Source organism: Amaranthus tricolor, chromosome 3, assembly GCF_026212465.1.
Source record: "Amaranthus tricolor cultivar Red isolate AtriRed21 chromosome 3, ASM2621246v1, whole genome shotgun sequence".
In the NCBI taxonomy this organism is placed as follows: Eukaryota; Viridiplantae; Streptophyta; class Magnoliopsida; order Caryophyllales; family Amaranthaceae; genus Amaranthus; species Amaranthus tricolor.
Window position 1 is genome coordinate 29,968,907 of NC_080049.1, and position 27,036 is coordinate 29,995,942.

At 33.0% G+C, this 27,036-nt stretch overlaps 2 protein-coding genes across 3 annotated transcripts; one reads left to right on the top strand and one right to left on the bottom strand.

The window, feature by feature from the left end:
* Positions 1-525: 525 nt before the first annotated feature.
* LOC130808959 (probable magnesium transporter NIPA4) lies at positions 526-9,587 on the bottom strand. 2 transcript variants are annotated; one of them, XR_009040757.1, is made up of 10 exons: positions 9,022-9,587; positions 8,892-8,948; positions 6,242-6,332; positions 5,981-6,141; positions 5,736-5,863; positions 5,521-5,658; positions 4,921-5,013; positions 4,068-4,173; positions 895-1,112; positions 526-760 (listed from the first exon to the last, which is right to left on the bottom strand). XR_009040757.1 is itself a non-coding variant. In XM_057674532.1 (9 exons), the coding sequence occupies exons 1-9, from the start codon at positions 9,170-9,172 to the stop codon at positions 1,003-1,005; spliced, it is 1,035 nt and encodes a 344-aa protein (XP_057530515.1). In that variant the 5' UTR covers positions 9,173-9,587; the 3' UTR covers positions 526-1,002. The 2 variants fall into 2 exon arrangements, 1 of the variants encoding a protein (XP_057530515.1); XM_057674532.1 differs by having other exon boundaries at positions 526-1,112.
* A 2,201-nt stretch (positions 9,588-11,788) lies between these two features.
* LOC130808960 (uncharacterized) lies at positions 11,789-25,836 on the top strand. The gene is made up of 7 exons (XM_057674533.1): positions 11,789-12,023; positions 14,674-14,773; positions 14,844-14,964; positions 15,212-15,333; positions 16,135-16,256; positions 16,351-16,510; positions 25,393-25,836. The coding sequence occupies exons 1-7, from the start codon at positions 11,897-11,899 to the stop codon at positions 25,493-25,495; spliced, it is 855 nt and encodes a 284-aa protein (XP_057530516.1). The 5' UTR covers positions 11,789-11,896; the 3' UTR covers positions 25,496-25,836.
* Positions 25,837-27,036: the final 1,200 nt, after the last annotated feature.

Sequence of the window (27,036 nt, forward strand, 5' to 3'; positions counted from 1 at the left end):
AAGATGCTCACACACCTTCGGTGAAACCCAAGAGCTTACCTAAAAATGCACGCAATAAACTAGATTGGATTAGCTAGGTTGGGTCTTTATGAAGTTAACATTATAACTTATTTAATATATACAAACTTAAAACCAATAAAGGGGAAAATTTTCACTTTTAATCATTTTTGATTGAGGTGTTTTGAAAATTAATTATTGTGTTGCTTATTTATAAGAGAAAAAGTGAATCAATAAGGCAAAACTCAATAGAGAAAGTGACCCAAAACATTTTTTTCATACTGACTTAAAATCTAATTCCAAATTAAAAGTCATTTACCAAATAAGTTTTTTCGTCATTTAACCAACCAATAAACCAAAAGCCAAACACCAGGCAAAATATATAACCATATACCAAACGGGATAGCTAGGTTGTATGGTTATGAGTTGCTTGTGAGTCGTGAGGTTGCTTATCAATAGACAACTGATCAACAAAACACGACTTGCGATTATTATATTGATTAAAGACAATCATTTCAAACTTGTGCATAGTCTAGAAAGCCTTGTATTTCCATCTTGTAATAGATTAAAAACTTCCAAGTAAACTTGACAAATTGGTAAGAATAGAAGAATCATAGCTTTAGTAATGACAATATACAAATGCTACACATCTACTAAGCTTGTGTGATAAACTCCACGGAACACACCGGTAACTACCATCGGGGCTATTCAATGGTGTCGTCTCCTTTAGCCTCGTGTTGTCGCTCTTCCGCAGCTAATTCTGCTACATTTCGCAAATGGAAAGACACTCGCCAATATAAGAAATGATTATGACTATAATACCTACAATTCCGGAGAGATTTGGGGCACCATGATGTAAGACAACGAAGGAAGAATCATCTTTTCGTCTTCGCTTACCTAAGATTGGTGGGGATGCATATGCGGTTGAAACATACAAGATGGTGTTTTTTTGGCCTCCTTCCCATAAAAGTGTATCAATTTCTCGATATACTACAGTCAAATGTATCATGGCGATCTCATAGAATCTTGCCGTCTAAGGGGTATACCCTCGGAGTCCTCGAATCCATTTTCCCCTATGTGCTTACCCAGCTTCACAGGCAAACAACTAGATAAACCTGCAGCATACCGACAATTAAGAAAGTAAATAACATACTTTGATCTTACATAATACGTACGAAAGAGGAATGGGGAAAACCTTTAAGAGCACATCATTTGTAAAGACGAATGTTCCCGGTTTGATGGAATGCAGACACAAAAACATAAATGCCTAACTTATAGCACACCAAGAAAAAAGAAAAATCGAAAGCCGTTCATTTAACTCTTTTTCCTCGTCCTTGACGTCTCATGAACAGAATACATAGCAAAGTAACTCTAATGGAAGGAAATGTATCCCATTTCCAAACTTTGGCATTTCAAAAATGTAATAAAACTCGGGGAGTAATATTTTCTTTATATGACCAGAAACTTTTTTTTTCCTCTGAAGGTTCTTAAAGTCACAAAATTGCATTTTCTTTCTATAATTTCTTTGAATATATTCTGTTTAATGTGAACAAAGCAATTTCAATTTCTAGGCAATAAAGATTTTTGCTCTAATCTTTGCATTTTTATGTTTTATAACTACAAGAAAATCCCCCTCAAAGCTAGAAAATACAAGTTTAGGGGGCCGGGAAAATATGAAGCAATACAACAATATACTCCCTCCGTTCCACTCAGCTTGCCTCAATTACTATTCTGAGTGGTCCCACTCATTTTGCATCGTTTCCTTGTTTGGAAATGGACCCTAGTACATTTTTTTAATCTCATCCACACAATTCAGCTCTCCTTTAACATCATCCACGCAATTCACATATATTTATTCTAAGTTTGACTTACTTTACGAACTACTCCCTTTGTCCTATTGAATTTGCAGCATTTGCCATTTTGGTCCGCCCCACTTAATTTGCATCATTTCTATTTTTGGATAATAGTCCACCACTTCCTTTTAATCTCATCCATACATTTAAACTCTCTTCAAGTTTTAATTTATTGGAGTGACAGAAAGAAGTAGTTGATTCTATCCGGGCAACTTTTATACCAGGCCACAGATATTATTGCAGGACATTAGTCCATCTGTCCATGAGTATTTTAAGTTTATTTGTTGACTTGTTAAACTCCACTTGACTATTTTCATCAAATAATTATTTTGGCATCAAATATTTTGTGTTTCACACAGGGTGTCATCATCAAAGTATCGGAGCAATGTGTCCCATTCAAGTAATTCTAGAAATTTGCAAGTCCAAGGACAAGTTCACGAGTGTTTTGATGGGAGACATAATGGGAAATCACTTGGGCATTTAGCACACCACATAACAACAAAAGTTTAAAGATTTGGAGCAGTGTTGTTTGCCAGATGTTTGAAGCTTCTATTTCAACTATTGGTCAAAACACAGCAAGGAAAATATTGTACTAAGGTATTAGGGGTGTGCGGTTTATTTTATTTTTTGATTTTATTCATCACCACCTCGTTCAATAACTTTCAGCATTCATATTTTTTGATGTCCCTTGTTCCGATGGGCCAAAGAATTATAACTCTTTGGTTTTGGAATATAATAGAGTATAGTAAAATGACTCATTAAATCATGTGCACTTCTCATTTATGTAAAGGTTCACATGATTGTTTCTACCAAGGGTCAATTGGAAACAACCTTTTTGTTAGCATTATCACTAATAAGGGTAATGTTGCGTACATCTAACCCTCGAACCCCACCCTAGGTGGGAGGTGGGGTAATAAAGTGTTGTTGTATTAGGAGTCTAATTAGCATGTCATGTATGCAACTTCTTTGAAGTATTTCGGTTTACCCTAGAATACACATTTTGCGTATTCTGCCTCTATCTCAGGCAAGGCAATAAACATTGATCTAAAGCATTGAATTGAGACAAGATTAATATCTTACGCCACACATGAGCAAATATGATGTTTTTTAATTATTATTTGAAAACAAAAACATTCAATTACCCAAATGCTTTTAGGGGGCTCCCACCTAACTAGGGTATAAGGGGTCGGATGTATAGAAGTGCAAATAATTTAACGAGTCGTTTTACTATGGTCTATTATGATGCAGAACCAAAGAACTATAATGTTAAAAAATGAAAAGTAACTATGTCAATATTTTGATTTAAAAATCTTATGTAAGGGTTGAAGAAGGTTATAGAGTGTGGTTTACAGTTGCAAAGGCCCTTACAATATAGATAAAATACCATGGAAAGGAGGAAGTAATACTAACCCTGATTATGATATAAGAAAAATGGCTCCGCCAAATGGGTGTGCTGTTCTTTTTCTAGCTAAATGTTGTCATGTTAAACTGTTTGGTTGGGTATCTAAGAAAGGAACGAAGCTTTGTCATGGGTTTTTTCTGAATTTTTGAAATTTTAAGGTATTTCAAAGTTGTAAATATTTAATTGCCGTCATTTTATCATATGTTAAGCAATACTTCGAAAACTTTTGTGTTTTTGATGGATCAAGTGATTTATCTATAGAATAATGGAGTTTAGCAACTGCAATTCCCAGATTCAGGTATATGATAAGTATGCAAAGGTTTTTTGATCATCACCAGAAGCGACGCGCCACATAGCCCATATGTGGAGTCAAATGCACAAGGGACTTACAATTCACTTGACGTGTAGTGTTAAGTATGTGATGGCCGCTAGGTCAATGCCCGAAAGCAGCGCATGTTCCCCAAATTTGGTGTCAAATGCGCAAAGTGAAAGAAATCTGTGGATGCCATCTTGAATCAATTTAACGCCTCAATCATAGAGCATCAGAAAAAAGAAACAACAACATCGCACTACCCCAGCACCGCTAAGTTGCTCCGGCAGTCCAGCCTAAGAGAGGTCAAAGACTCAAAGCAGATACCCAGATTATGTAATAGCGGACGCCGGACATAGAATAAACTAGAAAACGTTTTGATCAAAAAAAATTGTAAAAATTAGAAAGCACAGAAAGTAAATAACAGATCAAGAATAAAGACAACAACCAGCGGAAAGGAGATTCAAATAAGTTTAGCTATACAGAATTGGTAAGGGGAGCATACCATCAGATAAGTCCTTTGTTTTGTGAAGAAGAAAGGTCCCCGAAAGGATAGTCACGAAACCACACATTTCAGTCACTATTTGTGTTGGATTCTGTCTGTCCCAGTCCTACAAGTGAATTGGGCACCGCATTCAAGCTAGATAAGAACCAGACAGAAGTGTATAGAATTTTTAAAAATTTCTCAGAGAACATAAGATTCTTCAGCCTTGAGAATACATTAATTCATCGTTTCTAGAAGTTGCAGATGATGTTTTTTTTTATCAAGGGTCAATTAGAAACAACCTCTTTGTTTATCACTAACAAAGATAATGGCGAGTTTAGGGGTGCACCTGCATTGGCCTTGACCTGGGTCATAATTAAAAATTTCTACCAATATTGAATAGTGTAAAATATTATATTACACTAAAAAATAGTAGCCAAATAGGTAGAATACACATGACAAGGTGAGTGTTATAAAGGTCATGGGTTTAAAATCCAATATCCAAAGGTCATAATTAAAAAAATTTAGTTATTTTTGTATTATTTCGCCCAAAAATTTTTATTGTAAGTATTTTGAATTCGCCCCTACATCAAATTCCCTGGAAAAAAACCCACCAAAGTGGGAGCCACTAAATGGCATTGGGTTATGGAACTTTGTAGACTTAAGAATACATTAATTTATTGTTTTCCTAACTTTTATGATGAAATAGGTTAATAAATTATACAGAAACCATGTTCAAATTTCAATCTACTAATTTGTATTCAGGCCTTGACTTGGCTTCAATAGAGAATACTGAGATTTATCTTGTTTCTCCATCAACAACAATGCATTTTAAAGAGTTGCCATGAGCGCAAAAATACCAAGTTTGTTATACCTTGAACATAATCACACTAGCCAGTATTGTAAATGAAGTGAACATGACATAATATATCGGAGATACAACAGCAGTGTTGAATGTATCAAGAGCCTGCATCATTTGCCAAGAAAGTTACATGAGCAAAAGTCTACATCACACAATCAGAACTGAATATGTACGCATATTCATTCTTTTGCAATTTATTCAACATTAGAAAAATACATAAAAGAAAACAAACAGGACCCAATCATTATTTGGAATGACCGAGCTGAATCTTAATTTGCATGAAGGTAGAGACCATAGTGCAAAAACAAGGCCGCATCAAAGTATCGTGTCTGTATGTAAAGGATTTTGAGTTTACCGCAACCAAAATATAGTGTGCATTGACTGTTAAATCACCCGTATTACTGCTAATCCGTTTCACAACTGTTATCGAAACTGTATTTTTGCACTATGGTAGAGGCGAACTAGGCATCACAAATCTAGATTAAACACGCACTCACTTTAGACACGCCAAAAAGGGGATCGAAGAAGAAGAAAGGCACATAGCACGAGAATGATAAAAATCATATTTGTGAGAAGGCATATCAAAAAAATTGGCAAAGACGGATGTATTACCTTGTTCAAGTAATTTAATTGGGTAACCACACAAGCAGCAACAATCATACCGAACGCCCATGTTTGAGGATATATAAATTGATTTATTCCAGAGAATGTCAACTTCAAAGCAATTCCAAGAGCTTTCACACTCATGACCTGTAATAGCATGTTTTTCAGAAAATGTTCGAACTAAATGCAATGCTTTTCAAATAAATTATACACAGTTGACATACCGATAAAGAGCCCACCAATGAACAAATGCCAATATAAACCATAATATGTGTATGTCCATATTCCGGAATAAAATGAAATATGAGCACAAACACTGCAGTCATTACTAGAGCAGCATAAAAGAGAAAACCTGCATTGTCAAAGCATATACATAATGCTCATTGCATATTATTTTTTGGTGTCGATGAAAGATATAGACAATTTTAAAAATTACTCGGGTTTAATTCCATCAGTAAGTCTAATTTACCGGGTTCCGTAGCTAGGTTCCAGACTTCTATAACAGATTGAATCTCACGCTCTGGAGGAGCATGTAGAACTATTGTAGTTGAACCAACAACACATAAAACACAACCAAGCATCCCAAAAATATGTAGCTTCTCCTTTAAAATGATATGTGCAAGAACAGCACTGCACCAGCATAAAAGTTAGCAGTCACAAAAAGGCTCAACGAAATTCCAACATTATATATTTTTCTAAATAAAATCAAGCAAAACGAGGAAATTTATACCTGATGATGATACTTAATGCCCCAAGAGGAGTCACCAAAATGGCAGGTGAAAATGCATAAGCGGCAAAGTTGGCAATTTCTCCTACAAGCACTGTAATGTGAACAGAACATCAAATCATGCAGAATTAGATTACGAGAGTGGAAAATATGAAGCGGTGAAATATAGGGCAATATTTATTCAAATAAATATCAATAGAGGGCTGTTATACACGTCATAAGATGTAATACAGAACTACAATGCAAAGAAAACAACTCCATTTCACGCTGAGTTTGATTTATAAAGTAGGAAAATTTACTTTTAATAATCACACCTTTCACATGGTAAATTATTTAGTTTTCTTTTTCTTTTTGGAATCAACCTGTTATAGTAGGTGGTAAAAACTGAGAAGTCCTTTAGATGAAAATATGAGTGAAAGGTGGGATTTTTCAAAAATAATTAAAAGGTGTAAATTTTCCTATAAAGTATATATTATTTAGAAGGTTGCAAAAGGGGAAAGGATCATCACATATACGGTTTAAAAGAGTAGCGGATCAGAATTTCAGTAAGCCTTTACATGATCAAATTATTAAATGCTCAATGCTATCCCAGAATATGCTATATACATCGAACAGAAACACACATACAGCACAGTAATATACGGTCGTAATCATCTAGTTTTGCAGATTAAAAATAACAACCCTATATCAGTATTATCTACAGTTTAGAAAAGTTTTGACTCATACTCACCAAGAATAAAGAAAACTATTCCAAAAACATCTAAAATTGCAGCAGCATAGTTGCACTTTGCATTACAGATCCAGGTAAGGCAAAAACTAAGGTTATAATTGAGAACCCTGAATTTAACCAACGAATATAACAAAAGCAATGGATGCCCTAGGAAAGAGATGCACGCTTAAATAATAGCAAACTATCCCAAAAACCAAAATACTTTGATTTCTACAAATATGTTGTACCCTATGAGTCAATTTTTTTATAACAATCGAACAAGATCAAGCTTCATTGTCATCTTTTATTAACGGTTTAATTAAGAATCATCAAGCTTCAACAACAATAGACCGACTTTGATGCCGTTGTTAAGGTATTTAGAATAAACTGGAACTATTTTAAGAAAAACGATGGTACTCATAAGCAAATCTCAATTTAGTCAAACGCATCCTAAAGAAGTAGATATTTTCAACGGTTTTGATGATCAACAGCTCATATGATTGGAACGAGGATGTTTAGCTTGAAAATGTACATGAGCTTAGTCCAACAGACTTCTTGTATGCCCTAGGTGAATTTACTTCTGTGGACATCCAATAAAAAGATAATCAAGTGATCTTGGATGAATAAATCATGATTGCACTTAATTGCTAGATATTTTTAATTTACAAGCTATTAAATATAATATGAGCTGTTTTCCGAACAATAAAAATTGGATTGGGCTATCCACAACTATTTTTTAACGAGGCTTACAAGAGAGCGAAGTTAAGGACTTGGAAAACTCCAGTGGTCCTACGGGGACTCGAACATGTGACCTCTAGGATATAATCCTTGAGCTCAACCAGTTGAGCTAGCCCTCAGGGGTAGAGAGCTTTTCAGTTTTTTAAAGCATAGAAATTGCCCATGGTGCTCAAAATCTTCATTTTACCTTAATTACCCACTGTGAATCTTTGATACTCGAACATTAGCAAATAGATACGAGTTCCATCGTCCAAGTAAGTATATAAATATAACCTCTCAACACTCGTAAGATTAGTGGCATAACTAGCACCCCGAATACGCAAACAAATATCAGTCTCACGATTATTTAATATACAGGGAATCGTATCAGCATTTTTGCAGCTCCTAAAGCTTGAAAAGACCAGAATGCTTAAGAGAGGCCTTATACGTGAAGTTAATAATCCTCATAAGCATTCGAGAACAATCAATTAATAAATCTTTCTCTAGAAATTTAATACATGTATCATGTAACAGGAAGACATTGTTAGTTCTTTACTCCTCCAAACACTATTTGTTCAGCCATCAGCACAAAAAGACTCCACCTTTCTCCATCAACAACAAAGATCATCGAGAATCGGATACCCAAGTTCTCTTCATTCTATAGCACGCCCACCAATCCAATATCATAAATCCTTTCTATTCAATATGATGCCATAAAAGCACCTTATTCATGAGGCTAACAACATTTCATTACTCCCAATGTCGACTCACACCTATGGGGGTTTCAGGGAATCAGATGTACTTACCCTTGTAAGTAATTTTAAAGAGGTTGTTTCCGATTGACCCACAAAGGAAATATCATCGGCAACTTTACATGAATAAGAATGCACATGATGTAAAATGCAATGAACCATTTCTGAATAGTCCACTATAATTTAAAACCAAAAAACTTTGAATCTTTGGCCCGCCCCGTTGATATAAGAGACAATTATTTCTCACAAAAGAATAGAGCACTCAAATGATTCAAGCTCAAAAAAAAAAATCACCAACTAAGCAAAAGCAAACTACAATAAGTCAAAAAGCATCAATACAAGCAAAAGGGGGAGGAGAATCTGAAATTTACCAGAAAATTCATACTAACCGAAAAAATCATGGGAACAAAAAACGAGATCAAAAGAATAAAACCCACAAAGGTAATTGTACAAAAAAAATGAATTAGCTACTTACTAGTAATCATTCCGATCCACCATAACGGTTCATAAAGATAAGAATACCCTCCAACTCCTGCAAAATGAAAATTACCCAGTAAGTAAAAATTGTAGCTAAAGCAAGCAGAAGAAATGAACATGAAGAATACCTGCTCTAATACCAGAAGCACCAGCCTTTTTCAGTCCTTTCTTTTTAACAATGAAACTAGCACCAATAAAGAAACTGGATGATAAAGCAAGAACTAAACCCTTGATGTTATCCTTAGATAATTGAGCAGCATCATCCGAAGTTGACGCCATTGAAATTGAAGAAACAAACAGTATAATCAGCTTCAAATCAAACCAAATCCCTTGATTTTTCACAGCTATGAAGGAACCATTAATGGAAGTAGTTTGCACAAGGATTGAACTTGAATCTTGAGAAAATACAAGGTAAGTGATTAAGTAAAATGTTTGTAGTTGCAGGTGCAAATTGAGATCTGTGATTATGGGTACTGATCAATGGAGTGTGGAAGCAAGAGAGAAGAGTTGGGAGCTGTGAACTGTGTGAATGGAAACTGGAAAGTACAGATCAGATAGAAGGGAAGGGAAGGGAAGAAGAAAAGCACAAAACAATTGGGATTTGGGTGGGAATATAGAAAAGGAATTGACCAAGTCTTTTTTTTCCTTGTCTTTCTAGTTTCTACCCTTGATTATATTTTTTTTTAAAAGCAATCTAAAAATACACGGATAAAAAAATCTTACAAGTTATGATATTTATAATAGAAGAACAATTTATCAAATATATAACAATTTTAATCAGATAAAATTTTATATAGAAAAATCATGATAGATTTTTTAATTTAATAGTAGTATATTTTGGAGATTTAATATTTATAAATATTTTTAAATTTGAATTTAAAATGTAAAAAGTATAAAAAATTTGTAAATCAAAACAAATTTTAAAATAACATATAGATTTTTTATGAAATATATGTATATTTTAATATTTTTAATTTTAATTTAATATATAAAAAGTACAAAAATTTTGTAAATTAAATAAATTAAAAAGTAAAACATGAAAGTTTTCTAAAAATATAGGTATATTTTAATATTTTTAAGTTGTATTTAAAAAATAGAAAGTATAGAAATTTTGTAAATTAAACAAATTAAAAAATAACACATGGATTTTTCTTCTAAAATACAGGTATATTTTAATTCATGTATATTACACCATATATAAGCATCTATCATAAAATAAAATAATTTTAAATTAAAAAACTAAAAAGGTATTTTTTGGGGTTTAGTTATACCTACTCACTTTTAGAAAATTTAAAATAGATAAGATTATTTATTAAAAAAAACACGCAATAAGACACAGATGAACTTATTTTCATTTATAAGCACCTCCAACCCCAGAGTTCAGGTTCGGTGCAGTTCGCAGTTAGTAACTGCGAACAAAGAGAAACTGGTCAAAAAAGTCAACACCCTATTTCCACTTACTAACTGCTCAAACAGGGTCAACCCTCTGTTTGCAATTTCTAACTGCGAATAGAGGGTTGGCCCTATTTGACCAGGTCCCCTCTTGATGCGAGATGGGAATGGTTTGCAATTAGTAAGTGAGAACAGGTGGTTTGACCTTTTTTGACTTATTCCTTTTATATTTAAGGACGATGTTGTTCGCACTTACTAACTGCGAATAAGAGATTTGGTAAAAAAAAAATTCAATAGCCTGTTCGCAATTAATAACTGCGAACAAGCCCTATGGTGTGTTTTGGATCAAAACACTTGTTTGCAGTTAGTAAGTGCAAACAACCTCCTACCCTCAGGTTTAGGCATTAGGCGTTTATATTTAGAATAAGTTCATCCGTGGCTTATTGTGTGTTTTTTTTTTTTTATAAATAATCTTATCTATTTCAAGTTTTCCTCACTTTTATATGGGGTGACTATTGAGAAAATTTGAAACAAATATGCAAAAAAATATAAAAAGTCACATTATAGGCAACTTTTGAAAATATTTCCCAAAGTAAGCATTTTTTTCCCATAGCACAGGTTCGGGTTGTTCATTGTTACTAACAGCGAACAAAGAAGATTGGTCAAAAAAGTCAATGTCTTTGTTGGACTTTTAAATATTTTTTTGCTTATTTGTGTCAAATTTTCGACAATTGATGATTAATTGATAAATAATTAAATACTTTGAAGATAGTAAATACTAAATACATACTCCATTAATCTTTATCTCCTCTCAAAAACACCTTAGATGGATAAACAAAGTTTTCCACGTATTTTTTGATCAGTCATTATTAAATATGTGTTTTTGGAATATTATAATTTTGTTATAAGAATGCTCTAATACTACATGAGATTTAATTTGCAAAATTGGATATTTGGTCTAAATGTAGTAAGAGTAAAAAGTTTTTTACTAAACACACTCATAAACTAGAATATTGAATTTATAGATATCACAACAGTTGGTTTTGTATAGAATAAATTAATGTTTACGCTTCACACCATTAGACTTCTCGGTATGAATTAGAGTGTGATGTTTAATAACTCAATATTTCGAAATCAGGATTTTTGCAGTAAAGGATAGAACGTGTTTAATTTTACCCAAAAAAAAGCCCTGCATAAAGAGAGATGTAAATGACATAAGAGAAAATTTTAGTAAATAAAGATTATTTATGAGGTTAATAAATCACCTTATGTGGTAGGATGTAATAAGGTAAAACCGTAAGAGCATTGTTTTTTCAATTTATCTTTTTAAATTTTTTTTATTTTAATATTATTATTTTTTATTTTTTATGGTGATTCAAATCATAATTATTGATTAGAAATTTTTAAATAACGTCAGTATCTTTAGTAAAATTACATATGGAAAAACAATAGTAGCAAAACTAGATCCGAAACAATATAAAAAAAATAGGAGTGGACTAAAATAAAGTTAAAAAAAAAAAAATCCTAAAAGCAAGTGTAGCGGTTCCTGCCTGATGCCTATAGTAGACTTGAGTTTCATTCATCCAGAGGTAGACGAAGAAAAAAAAAACAATGGAGAAACGGACAGTATACATATGGCTATTATCAATACTCACTTTCGTAGTTCTGATGATCTTCACTCCTGCTATTCCTCAATCTCAAGAGTATCACAATTTTGCTGATCAACGTCAATTTTTAGGTTTTTTTGTTTACCTATTCCTCCTCCTTTTTTTTCAGTGAATTTCAATTATAACTTAGTAATTAGCTACGTTCTTGCTTGCTTCGAGGTCTTTATTCCCTTTTACGCGTTTGGTTTGATTGTATTGTATATGTTTGCTTCAGTTTTCATCAATTTGATACATTTTTTGAGCTTGACTATAATCATTATTGTAGCTACGGGATATAAAATTGCGATTTTTGTGCTATACTAATTATTGGGAGAATTGGAGTGCTTTGATAGTGGTATCAATAGTTTTATTTTAGTGAAATGGGTTTTGTATGAAGATGTTGGAATGTCGTGTGATGATTTTATAACTTTGATTTTGAGTGTATGATTTGCAAGTTTGTTTTTTTTTTATTTTTATTTTTTTTTTATGTCGGTGAGATTAGGTTATAAACCATTGCTTATTTTGTCCTTTGTTGTTTTGATTCACTAATGACTGTTCAGATAGATACGGCCAGTTTATGGATTGGCAGTTGCTACTTTATCAATCTGCAACTCGTGTCAGAAGACATGCGTAGTCTGCAATTTTTTCAATGTTAGATTAGTCTTCTGGTAATGGTTTTTGATCTTCACCACGTAGAAATTAGAACTATATACAATAAGGAGAGCTAACACAAAAATTAAGGAGTGGTGGGGACATTTGAATTGTGTATGGTAAGAAATATGTGGATAAGAATTAAAAAAAGTGATTGGGCCATTTCAACAAAGGCAAATGTCGCAAAGTAAAAGGTCCAACTAACTAGGCAAGCGTAACAATTCAAAGAGATTTTCTGCTCTAGTATTTAAAAATGCGTAGGCTTTAGAAGGAGCATAATAGGTAATTTCGAACTATCTAGAAGTCAGATCTGGCGGCTAACACTTTTTGATAGGAGCATATTGTTTAGTATCATCATCTTTATCAGGGTTCAAGCTAAGAAGTATTGGTACTTTAGCAAAATTTTGTGGGTACAAGGAAAGTGAATGGATAGAGAAAGGAAGAAGTTTTTAAAGATAGAGAGATCATGGAAAAAAACTTCACTAAAAGAGGAAACAAAGTGAAAGTGTAACATTACTTGGAAACAAATTAAAGCAGAAAATGTAAACATTGTTTGGAAACAAAGGGTGTGCAGTTCAAGTAAAAAAATTATATATTGGCCAACACTTGCTATGCTATCCAAGCCTACCTGTGCTAGCAAACCATCCTGTCATTTAGACTTTTGACTCGGTAGTAGATAGTCCTAGAAATAGTTTTTTTACTCGGTTTTTGAGCCAGTCAAACCCTTTTTTTTTCTACAGGCTATGCAACATGTGTTCTTCAATCCCCTGATAATATCATCATTTTTTATCACACTAGATGTGTAAGCATCTTAAGCATGCTTAGGCATAGCTCGGTGAAATAATGTCACTTTTTAGTTAAAGTTTCGTTGGCTTTGTTTTAGTAATGTGATTTATTTTCTTAATTCAATCTTTGGCTTTAGAATCTAGCATTTGGAGGTGATGAAAAGGTTTTTTCTTCTTTAACATTCTTAGATCTCAACCGAGTATGATCCAAATGCTAGGGATAGACCATTTTTGGTGGGCAATATTCACATGTAAGGAGCAGGTTCTACATGAGTGGTTGATTTGGCGCTATGATTTACTCGTCCAAAGAATGTTTTTATTTCTATTCATTTTTTTGGTTTCTGCAATCCTCACTGTTGGTCATATGAATTGGCTTTATGGTGCTGGTGTGCAATGTATATTGTTCATTTCTTGATCATTAAAACCTATCACCATTTGATCCTAGATTATGGCCATTGGCCATCTACCATTGTTTATTTACACTTTGTTGCCTCATGACAAATGTACAATTAGTAGCTTGAAAAATTCTTTAATCCGCTGTGATGAGTATTTGAATAGGGGGTGGAAGTGGATCTTTTTCACGATTTTGAATCTCTATTTATTTTTCATTGTACTTGATCAAAGAATTGTTCAATGATTTTGATTTAATTTCTCTTTTTCTTTGTTTTTTGGTTCGATGGATATCGTTAGTGCTTTATTTGTTGATTGATAACCTTCATTCTTAAATTACTTGGTGCATGTCCATGGGATCCATTTTTATATGTTATGCACTGGATTCATAGAGCTTCATTGTTCAAGTGCGAGTGGTGCTATTATCACTGGAAGCTCATATCTTCATGTTTAACCACAAAACCCCTCCACAAACGCTGTCCATGGAGTTTGAAATTAAATCTATACAATATTGTCTTGTAAATTGTAATCGTCTTATTTATAGACCAGAAAATACACATTATAAACGCTCATGGAGATTGACTATGAATTTATCTCATATATTTCCATTAAAATACCTAAAACAAACACATGAAGTCCTTGATCAAACTGAACTTATATGCAGTAAGCCAGTTATACAATTCAGTTGGTTGTGAGTTTGATAGTATTGATACTTGGCACTGGCAGTCTGGTTATATTGAGAAAGTGTTTTCTTCTTTTACAAACTGAATTTATCTCATGTCTTTTTCTTTTTCCTTGTAACATCATTAAAATTACTCATTTAACAGTGCCTGGTGACATATTTCTCATTTTATGTTTTGCATAGGAGATTCTTTGTCTATTATGATGAAATAATCTATTTTCTGCTTATTTTCAGGAATCCCCAATATGCTCAATGTCATTTCCAACATCCCTTTTCTTGTTATTGGTCTTATAGGACTTGTGCTTTGCCACTACAGAAATTATTTTAAGTTGAGGTACTTGTTTGTTGCTCCTACTCACCTGTTCAATTATATATTTTGTTTAATCTTGTTCTGTTTCTAAAAGCCTACAAGGTGAAGTTTGGGGTTGGAGCTGTTTCTATATTGGTGTTGCAGCTGTTGGTATTGGCTCTTCATACTATCACCTCCAACCAAATGATGCTAGTCTTGTGTGGGATCGATTGCCGGTGAGCACTGTTGTTTATCGATCCAGTGTGTGTGTTTTTAAATGTTTCTTAATTGTGACTGTTCACTGGTGAATAAAAGCTATCTCAACTGGAACTGGCTTCGAGAATTGCGCACTACTTTTGTTCTTTCCGCTGTGATCTAATTATGAACCCAATTTGCAATTTTCGTGCCTTTATGCAGATTTAGTCAATGTTTCTTTCATATCATATTAAAATTTTATGCTGAAGATTTCATATTTCCATACAGATGACTTTTGCGTTCACATCACTTGTTGCAATTTTTATTATTGAGAGGGTTGATGAACAGAAGGGGACTGCTTCACTACTGCCTCTGCTTTTAGCTGGCATAATTAGCATTCTGTATTGGCGGTGAGAACTTCAATTTTTTCTGCATTGTCCATCAAACGATTCTTTTCTTATTAACATTTTTTTATTTTGTTTAAATTTCTATATGGATTCTGTGACACAGAATGAGAGATACGAGGAAATGTAAGCATGTGCTTCCCAGTTTAAGCCCAAAATATGCTGGAGTGTTTTGTGATTAGTTTATTTTGTTTTCTGTGCCTCCCACTTTTTATTTTTTGTCTGATAATTTGACTTCAGTTAGACAATCAGCGATTTTTAATTCTTTTGATAATACCTATTTTGAAATTTCTTGGTGAATTCTTTCTTCTAGATTATCTTCCCTTTTCTTTTATAGTGGCACTAATTAAACTGCCTTTTGTTGGTCACATATTCAAAAATTGAACTGCCTTTTGTAGCAAGACTTGTAAAATATTTGTTTCGAATTGTGCAGCCTTTTTTACACACGAAAATTTGTTGCTATATCCTGATTTAAAAATTGAGAAGGTGATTAATGTTGGAGTAAGTTGTTATGGAATATGTTACGCAATTTGCACCTTGCGTATGTCCTCAATGAAATATAAATTGCCGATATTCCTTATTTTATTGTCTGAGCCAGATCCGGTGTGAAACAGACTCTTAGGGGTGCACTCCGGAGAGCAGGATATTTCCCGGTCCCTATTTCATGAAGTATAAGATCCAGTGATCTAATTAACATTTTATCTCTTTGTTTCTGATGAAAGAATCCTGTTGTTGCATCTTCACTCAGCAGTGGTTTGAATTATATATGTTATTTTTCATCGTAATAATACATTATTTTGTTCATAGGTTTTTTGATGATCTTCGCCCATATGCAGTGGTGCAGTTTGTGCCGTGCATAGCCTTACCATTGATGGCTATTTTGTTGCCATCCATGTATACACATTCCGCTTACTGGCTCTGGGCGGCAGGTTTGAGCTGTTGAGGATGACGCTTTCGATTATTTAGCGGTAATGAAAATTGATTTTTCCTGGGTTCCTCATGCTTTTCTTTTCCTATTTGCAGCTTTCTATCTGCTTGCAAAGATTGCAGAAGCAGAAGATAAACCTATTTATGAGTTGACTCATCACGTCGTCAGCGGACACACTCTGAAGCATTTATCTGCTGCACTTGTCCCTGTGTTCCTTACACTCATGCTTACAAAGAGAACTGTTGAAACACAGAGGTAATTCTGTTTCCATTCAGCTGCCATAGTCAGCTCTCCTCCATTTTGCGGTTGCTTGTTTTTTTTTATTTAGTGTTAAACCGTTTTTCGTACACCTATTTACTCCATATTTATCGAATGTTTTAGAACTTTTAAAGTTCACTGGTCTATGGATATTACAAACTTGCGGTATTGTGTGGGGTATATTTGGCAAAATTAGCAGTTTCTAGTTGGCAAAACTTTACGGGCCTAATGATTTATTTTATACGCTAGTGGAATATATATATATATATATATATATATATATATATATATATATATATATATATATATATATATATATATATATATATATATGTACGTACCATAAAGGAAAGAAAAACCAAAAGAATAGAGTGTAGAATCCAAAAATTAGAATGATGGAAGAAGTGAACAAAATATTAGGGAAAATAAGCCCTCTTTATTTTATACTTTCTCCTGTTCACCCTATTGGTTCAATTTTCCTTTTTGGCTATGTCACCCTAAATGTCTTATTCTATTTTGGTTGAGTTTTTTTTTCAACTTATTTACCCTTAAATGTCTCGGTTCCTTTTGGCTAGGTAATTTTTTTTGAGAAATTACTTTAAATGTCCCATTTTCCCCTCCTACTTAAGTGGTCCCATCTATTTTCTTAATATTTGTGCAGTTTGAGGGAGTTTTCTTTTAGCATGTGCATTATAGGTGTATGCTATGAACTGATAATTTCAAGAAAACAGTAAATTGAGAATTGAAAGAATAAACCAAAAGATGAATTATACTATCAAATTGATGATTAAAGAATGATAACAAAATAACGAAAGATAGATCAAGCTATTCGAGACGCTTGAGATCTCTTAGTGAGTATAAAACTCACCCTCAATGTGTTTACTAATTTCTCCATGCTAATGAGCCTCTAATTACCCTTATTTATAAGAAAGCTACCACTTAATTACCCTTGGTAAACCAATTATCTCCAAATATCAGATCATTGCAGTGTAACACCCAATGAATTTCTTTGGAAAACTGCAAGAAATCATGGGCTCAACTTTCAAGAGTATTACCTTCACTAAAATAACCAATGCAAGACTAAATGGTTGCTGCCATTAATATCTTATTTATTAATATAAAATAATCTCCAAATCTTCATCAAAACTAACTTCTAAAATTACATAAATTAGAATGTTCTACTTGGTGGTCTCATTAAACTTGCTCACTTCCTTAAGACGTGCTACCTACTTGCAAAATAAATATGAAATTTTAACTTTATTTTGTCAAAATAATAATTTTGATTATAGTTTTGAAGAAAATTATTCCAATCATCAAATACAGTTATTTGAAAAACTAGTATAGTAAAATGAGAGGCATTCTTACGCACCAAAGATCACAACTTTGAGTTTAGATGAATGTTTATAGTGTGCATGAAGATAAGAAACAAATATACAAGTATGTGATGAATGACAAAATGAGAAAAGTAAATAAATTCTCAAGATTTAAGGTGGTTCACCATATTATGGGTACCCCACCATATTTAGCTGAGATAGTATCAATATGTGTTTAAAGGACAAACTACAATCTTGAAGGAATTACAATGGAGGTTTGATGAGGAAGAGAGGAGCTGATGAGGGGAAAAGACTAAGCAATAAGGAGAGCTATACAATGAGACTCTTGGCATGCAAACAAGTGACCTAGGACTAGTGTATTTATAGGGAAACATAGGGCATCGAAGTAACAAGTGGGTGAGACATTAGCACAAAGTAAGAAAAGGCTATAGGCTTTTTATGGTCCGTGCTCGTTCGAGCACAGGTTTGCTGCCAACCTCTGGTTGGTTCTGTGCAATGTGTCCCATGGTCTCTAATGCTTCCTTCAGTGCTTCTGCACTTGTCAGTTCTCCTGTGACAGATGCATGCCTTGCTCTCCAAGGCTTTAAACCAACCAATGAGTACAAAGGGCAAGTGTACTTGGTTGATCCTCCCTCAACCAATCCCAAGTTAGTACTTGGTCCTTTTCTTACCACACCAACATACTTAATTAAGTTGCTTAATTAGGTCCTAATTACTTGGTGAACATAAGTCACCCATAATCCTAACATATACTTTATTAGAAATGTTTGTCACATAGTTTTACTTCAGCTAACATGAAACATGTTCGTTATTTCCCTTATTTAGGTGATAACATAACACATAATTTTGATACTTTTAAATAGAATTACCTCTTGAAGTGTATCTTGGCTAACGTAACACTTCTATTTTTTCTCATTTAAGAAATCTACATCTACACATAATCAAGATATCTCTAATTTATTACCATTATAATACACATACTTAAACAATTGGAATGTATAAATTTAAACTTAATATTTCAATAAAACTTAAAAAAAATTTGGAGTAATTTCTCAATAGTTTTAGATTCTGAGATAGTGTTTATAATGACTTATGATATTTTTGAAGAGGGAATAATGATTTTAAAATATCAAAATTCAAATGAAATATTATGATTTTTCAGAGGAGTGTTCTCTTATATAAAAGAGGGAAAAGTGAATATGTTGCCTTGTTTGATTAATTCAACAATTATCTAAGAGTAGATGGATGTTATTATTATTTTTCTCACCAATATGATTTGCGTCCAAGTAAAAGGGTACTAATAGACTTTTACTAATATTTATCATATTTGGATTTTTCGAAATAATGTTCGCATGTGTTGTCGTATGGTCTAAAGTGAGTTTGTTGTGCTACTGATGTTCCTTTTACTCTCTTTAACTAAAGTGAATCAAATTGTTGGTTGTAAGTTCTTAATGAGTATCTGGAGATTATGTGACTATTGGACACAAATATTCTTAAAGAATTGTAGTGATTTTTTGAAATAATTATATTAGGTGAATTAATATTTTCAACATTATTTTGAAATTGTTATGTTGGTGGGATGGAGTTGCAGTTACTCGGCTACTTAGTTTCATCAGTTTATTATTTTGAGAGTTCGTCATCCTTGTTGCTTCGTTTTTATTTTGCAGGTGGGTAGCACGAATTAGGAAAGGGAGGAAATATAATAAGACTACCTAATAGAACATTTCAATTTATATAATTTTAGGAGTTTATTTTGTCAAACATTTGGAGATTCAGGAGATTTACCAACGATGTAATAAACTAATAATTAACTTCAATAACCATTAAGCCTTGCAATGCTTTCTTTAAATAATTGATGTGGAGGTAACACTCTTGAAATTTGAGCCCATAGTTTCTAGCAGGTTTTTGCAAAGAAAAAAGATATTCAAATCTAAGAGAGTTACTACATGAGTTTCAAAACTAGGAGTATGAATTAATAAAAACTAAAATGATAAAGAAAGAGACTACACAAATCTTAAATAGGTAAATCAAACTATTAAGTACGATAGTTGAGATGCACTCATTGATTATTGCATAGGATCATCAAATCATTCAAGTCAAAGCAATATTATTTCTCACTAGTCTCTCTGTGTCTCTAGCTTTCCATGTTTCTTGTTTCCACTTTGGTATCATGTATGATAGTAACAAGAATGAATTGCTAGTATTTCCATCTGAATCCAGTAGTTTCTTAACAAATATTCTATTTGATTATTCCGTATGATATCTTCCTTTTTGGGTAATTGGTTGAGGTTTGATATATTTTTAAAGGAAAATGAGATGCCTTGAGTTTGATATGTGTACCATTTATAATTGACATGGGACTTGCAAAATTACACTGGATTTGTGTCTCTCTTGTTACTCTTACGATTTGTTCAGTATGGGGAGATTTGGATGGAAAAGAAATCAAATGGAAGGAAAAAACATCTTCCCATGCTTTTAGAGGAGTTTGGTTGGAAAGGAGAGAAAGTGGGAGGGCAAGAATACTTTTAATTTCTTACTTTTTTTTCCTCAAAAAAATTAAAGTGTATTTAGGAAGAAAGAATGCTAAAAAGAACATTTTACCCTCCTTTTTTCAATTTCCTTTTCTTTTGTTTCCATTCTTCCCTTAATGACTAATTAAACATGTGATTCCTTTTTCATTCAACAGTCACACCATGGATTATAAAATATAATTACTCTACTCTCCGTTTCCTTTCTCTTCCCCTTTTTTCCCTCTTACCAAAACATTATTTAAGTTGATAAAGTAGGATTTTTAGGGGAAATTGTAAAAAAATAAACTAACCTCTGCACGATCCACTGAAAATAAACCCAACTATTGTTTATTTTTAAATAAACCCACCTATTTAGTATTATTGCTGAAAATGAATAAACCGAACTATTGTTTATTAATTCTTGACTTACAAAGAAGTTTTGAAGATTGTTATAAACAATAGGTCGGTTTATTTTTAGCAAATATACCTAATAGGTGGGTTTATTTAAAAATAAATAATGGTGGGTTTATTTTCAGCGGATTAAGCATAGGTTGATTTATTTACCCGGGTTTTTAATACCTATAGGCTTTTTTTTTTGTTCTTTTTAGAACTCTAAATACTCTAGTGTACTTTACCTGTTGCTAAGGGTCATAGTTGTAAAACATGGGTGTAGTCTTAGTGGCTTGTAAAAATTTGATCTAACGACTCAAGTGTAAAAATTTCGTGACGGGTAACGCACCTAAATATTTTTGCCTTTGTGTGCACCCAATTTAAGGATGATGATGACCCACACCTGAGGTTGATTTGCCAGTAAACTAAATGAATCTGATTTTATTATTTACAATTCAAATCGTACCAAAGTTTTATTAAACTAAATTGTACTACACAAAAATTTGAAAAACAAATCATAAAAGCGAATTAGCTCAACCAAAATAACTAAAACTATAGTAATATACCAAATGCGTCAAAGTATCTTAATTACACCATACATAGAATTTCCAAAGAAATACTAATTATACAAGTTCAAAGTTTATGTATTGAGTATTTGAGTTTTTCTTTCGACACATGCATTATGCATATAACTATAAGCACTCCAACATTCGTTTTTAATGAAAAACAAAACCAAAACCAAAACCAGAAGTAAATATTTTTCAAACCAAATTATAAGCCTTTTTCACCAAGCGCTTTCCTTTTATTTCAAGGCACTCTTATGTCTTACAATTGCTTTACAAGCCCAAACGTTGACATAACTCAAGCTATGTTTATTTTTGTACTTAAGTTATATAGTTTTGTTTATTCCTTTTGTGAGTACCCAACTGAAGATGTGTCAAGTCGTCAACATGTTTCACTCCAAAGTCCTTCACTCGAATTCAAGTAATAAAACATGGAATCAACCCTTTTAAAAAGATTTTTGTATTTTCTTTCTTATACGCCATTAGATTATGGTGCATATCCAAGGAAAGTTTCTTTAAGAATTCCCATATATTAGAAATAGTTTGGATCATAGTATACTTTTCTTTTTTTCTAGTTTTAATTTTTTTTTTGTTAGATTTAAGTTGCAATTTTATACACTTAAACTTGATCGATTCTTCATTTTTAGACTATAAAAGATAAAAGATATACATACAAAACCTTGAAAAATTATCAATAGAAGTTATCAATTTTCTTTTATTTACGAAGTAAGGTTTACTCAATCACAATAGCTATTGTGAATATTATAGTAAGTACATCTTCCAGATTTTTGTAAGGAGTTCTAGTAATCCTTTTTATTATACGAGTTTTTGCATTTATTCATATTCATAGCTACGTAGGAATTAATTCTTGTTCTGACATCTTGTGTAACTTAATAAAATCCATACAACCGAAATGAGAATGCAAAACATAGGATAAATCATTACAAACATGGAATATTGAATCTGCATTGTAGTTCATTAATTATTGTTTAAATAATTTACAATAAAAGTAACGCCATCTATTAACACGGGAGTGCACACTCGAATAACACGTGAGAGTGTCATTTAAAGTAAAAATAAAGTAACAACGTTCATTATACAACAATGAGCTTCAAACGCAAGTTGATAACCTTAGTGATTTAATATAGTCCCGACTCAAGGTTTATACGGATTTCATGTGCATTCAATATTCATCATATTAATGAGAATGAGTGCGTCATCCAAATCGATACTAGTTTCGCTTGTTCTTTTCGCTAGGCCCCGATAATAGGGTTTTCTTTTAAAAGGTCTTGAAGACTTGAACCAATGATTGTCCTTGCACATGTGTCTTGATTCCCGAATCAATCCATGAAGAAGCATCATCCTATAATTCCGTACTAGAATTAGTTATAACAGTTTGTGTAGGATTACATTTAGATTGATGTTGACTTGTAGAGTCATGTTCATACTTATGAACAGTCATTTTGTTCTTGTGTCCGTACATTCTCTTCTATTTGTAAATGGTTGTCAAATTGAGTGAGGTTCATTTCCTCCTCTTTGTGTTTGAGGGATCTTCGAGAGTGATAACTCTATTATACTTGAAATACTAAATTGTCATGGCAAGTTAAGTTTATGTAATTTCAAGTTACTTCATTGGACGTAGACTTAGTTCATGAAATTGATTTGGCCTTATATCTACTATTTTATTATTATTATTATTGGAACTGTCCACAAGAAACCTTTTGCTTGAGGCATTCTCAGCCAAACACTTGGATTTGGGCGACTCAACATTTAAAATATAGCCACGATAAATGAAGTCATTGTTCGCCCACTTATTTCTCTTGTGACTTTCCTTGAGCGTCTCACGTGCTTACTGTTTCGGCTTGCTTAGCACATTTACCTATGTGAAGTCTTTGTCTCTTCTTCACATGCTTACTGTTTCGGCTTGCTCATCACATAAACCCCCTTGAGTTTCCTCAAGTAGCTCAATGAACTTGTCGAGTTTGATGAAATCTGATGTACATAAGAACACCAAAAACAAGTAAAAGTGTCTTCAAACTTGATCATGAACTTTGATTCATTGATTGTGCACAAACGAACAACTGATATCCTTTGCATCACACAACAAATAAATACAGAAGATTTCACATTGGAAACTTGATATATTCACAAGGCAAAAAAATCTTTCCTTAAACAATATATCATCGCTTTCGTGCTCTTGTTTTTAATAATATTTGGTTTGAGATACAATGTGGATCACATTAAAATTTGAGCACTTAGATATGTTGAAAGATTACTTGTGGTTGAATATGGAATAGAAATCTGAAAACTTAACACCAAGGATTTGCAAGCTCCTTGGATATCAACTGTGCGTTTTTGCTTAATATGACTTATATGGTGTTATTTATCTATAAAGAGATATGCACTGTATTATATGCACTCTATTTGTGAAGTTCATCATCCATTTTCTAAAACATGATGCTTAAAGCAAGACATATAATTGCAAGACATGGGCACCCAAGCAAGACATGGGCATCGACATGAAGAAACAAGCAAAAGAAGAAACTCACAAGAAGCTACATCCCATCTTGTGCAACAAATGACTCACCAAGTTGTCTCTGCCATTAATTGAATCACAGTTTAATGTTGTCCCGGTTATTGTCATGTTCAATTTTCAAATGAAATTTTGGACAATGAACCTATTACTCTAAGTATCCAACAACTCGAACCCTATTTGACTCTGGTTAAACCATTGACATGACCCAACACGCGACTAGACCTGAACTCAAGATGACCCGACCCATCATAATTCGACCCAAAACCTGTCTAGATAAACAAATTTATAGGTGTAACTTGTAACTTCCTTGGCAGGAAGAGGGCACAAAATAAATTCCTTTCTAAAAATATTGTGGTATAAAAAGCGGTTGGGTCTCATGCTGTGGAGGAATTTACCTCACTTTGATTAATTGGGTTTTTGTGCATATACAACTCCGTTACAGGGTTCCTAACATTCGAGAAAGTCTTGAACCATTTCTTTCGAATGATAGTCACAGCCTTGATATTTATTTTTTGCAAATTACAACCACCAAAGTATCAAAGTCTACAGCATTCTAGCCAAATCATAAAATTCTGACCATTTTGGTGGTCAAAATTTTAGTTTATATGGTCGGAATTCTGTGATTTGGCCTAAATGCTATAGACTTTGATACTTTTGTGGTTTAATTAGCAAAAAATAAACATTGAGGTTGTAATTCGTAAAAGTCCTAAATTGTATGGTTGTAATTCGCAGATTATTCTTTCATTTACACGTTTTGTTTTTTTAAATCCTTTTGGATCTTTGATGACCTTGCACCGAAACATTTGATGAAGGAAAATTTGATTGATCAACCTTTAAGCTATCCAGTCCATCTTCTTACAACCACCTTCGGATAAAAAATCTCATCAGAAATCAACCTCTTTGGCGGGTAAATAATCCACATGAATGTTTCAATTGAATCCAAGTCTTGTTGACATAAGATAAATAAGATAGAAGATCTTTCATGTCCTCACAACTACCTGCGTCCACCATGAACACCATCACCGATCGCCCACTTTTGTTTCCTTTGCCGTCAAAAAGTTGCAAACTAATTTTTCCCCTTTTAAATCAATAGAAGAATCCTTATATCTCTGCTTAAAGGCTTTCTTTTCATACAATAAACATTCTTAAGCATCTTACATTCACCATTATGACTTGCATCTCTAATATTAAGTCCTCCACTGAATTTGAGACCAATCCGACTGGATGGTCAACTCCGTGCCAGCAATTCTTCTGCAGGTTACAATCACTATTATCAGGACAAAAATCTTCTGAGTACCGTTCATCTCCTTTTTTACCGCCTCTGTTGATAAGTATATCCCTAAAATGGTTTGTTTTATTAACCAATTTTTCCGTTTGAGAAAGACCCTTATGGTTTCCCATCTCAACCTCATGTATAATCCTTGACATTAGCCATGTCGAACCTCCATTATAGCTTTTTGTATACTTCTATTTGATAATTGCTGCATTTACTCGTTTCAGTTGCATCTCTTCGTTCTCTCACGTGGTTTATGCATTTATAATGTAGGGTGAGTTTGCTCAGGGCCTGGAGAATTTCGTGGACAAAGGTACAAAAAGATGAGTCCAGGATACCGAGTTCTGAATACTCTATTGTTTCTTCTCAAGAATGACGAGAATTCATACAAGCGCAGTAATTTAGTTTAGTATCTGAATACAAACAAAGTGACAGAATGCTGAGACGAAATAGGCTGGTTGGTGAAGTTGGTTTTTCTTCTCCTCTCAGGCTCTCACTATAATCCTGTAGTTCACTATTTTTCATCTTTACCTGTAAAAATACAAATTGTAAAGTGTGAAGAAAAATGTAATTGACTGATAGGTAAGCGCCAAATACGCAAATTACGCAAATATCTTGGTCATCGTGTTATGAATTTACCTGTATATCTGAAGATGATGTTGTAGATTATGTTTTTGAGATTAAGGTTTAATAGGAAACAATGTTTGTTATCACAAAGTACGGTTACACCGACCTCCTTCAACCTTTAATTACGGCCTCGTATTGTTGAAGATGCAACCATTTTGAGGGGATTTTTAGCCTCAACAAAAGAATTGCAGAATCTATTCATTTACTTTTCTTGTAGGTTTCTCATTGAAATTAGTTGTGGAAGAATTATATATTAGATAAGATCATAAGGGCAAACATTTGGTAATGAGAAGGATCATTTGAAAAATGTTCCCAATTCTTCTTGTCGAGTATAGTGTAACTTATCGAGCATCACCATTATATTAAGCATCCTTGGATTAGTTTCAATCATGTCATTGCATAGCTTCAAGAATCATGAGCAATAAAACTTCCAAATTAATTCAAATTGTACATTTGATAAAAACTCTAATTAAATATTACTAATATTAATTTTAACTTTATAAAAAAATATAAATAAATACTTACGTTACAAGAATAAAAAGAAAACTTCGATATTAATATTAATTTTTACTCATCCGCTGTGAATAATTTCAAATTTAACATGTATTTGTTGGAAACATACCACAACCTAGTCCAACCCCCTCCCTTTGCACCACCACTGCATCATCCCCTACTCATGTTCAGGATGCCCCTACCCCTACGTAACTCGCGACCTTCTCTCCAACCCCTTGTGCAACTGCCCAACTCCTTCCACCCATGTTAGTGAAAATTTAAAATGTATAAGACAATTTATCAAAAAAATGAACAAAATAGTATAAGTTTCAACTTTATTCCAAAAGTAAGCGTGAAATTTCCAAAACTGAGGTTTGGGAATGTTCGCAGTTAGTAACTGCGAACAGGTCAAAAAAGACAAAATAGTTGTTCGCAGTTAGTAACTGCAAACAACTATTTGACCTGTTTTTGTGGAGCATGTTGTTCGCAGTTACTAACTGCGAACAAGTCAAAACAGGTTAAATAGTTGTTAGCAGTTAGTAACTGTTAACGGCTATTTTTGTCTTTTTTGACCTGTTCGCAATTACTAACTGCGAACAGCCCCAAACCTCAGGTTTAGGAATTTCACGCTTACTTTTGGAATAAAGTTGAAACTTATACTATTTTGTTCATTTTTTTAATAAATTGTCTTATACATTTCAAATTTTCCATGTTAGTTGGGTATTTTCATTTGTTATTTATGCCTCCTACATGTTTTTCACTAATTTTATATAAATATTTTTATAATATTTGTAGTCT

Bases quoted from the DNA above. Each gene is read 5' to 3' on its own strand.
- LOC130808959 (XM_057674532.1), bottom strand. From the start codon at position 9,172: ATGGCGTCAACTTCGGATGATGCTGCTCAATTATCTAAGGATAACATC. The intron at 6,333-8,891 runs GTAAGTAGCTAA...TTCACATTACAG, and splicing joins GTGGATCGGAATGATTACTA to TGCTTGTAGGAGAAATTGCC. The intron at 5,014-5,520 runs GTAATACATCCG...CAAATGATGCAG, and splicing joins AATTAAATTACTTGAACAAG to GCTCTTGATACATTCAACAC.
- LOC130808960 (XM_057674533.1), top strand. From the start codon at position 11,897: ATGGAGAAACGGACAGTATACATATGGCTATTATCAATACTCACTTTC. The intron at 14,774-14,843 runs GTACTTGTTTGT...TGTTTCTAAAAG, and splicing joins AGAAATTATTTTAAGTTGAG to CCTACAAGGTGAAGTTTGGG. The intron at 15,334-16,134 runs GTGAGAACTTCA...TTTTGTTCATAG, and splicing joins ATTAGCATTCTGTATTGGCG to GTTTTTTGATGATCTTCGCC.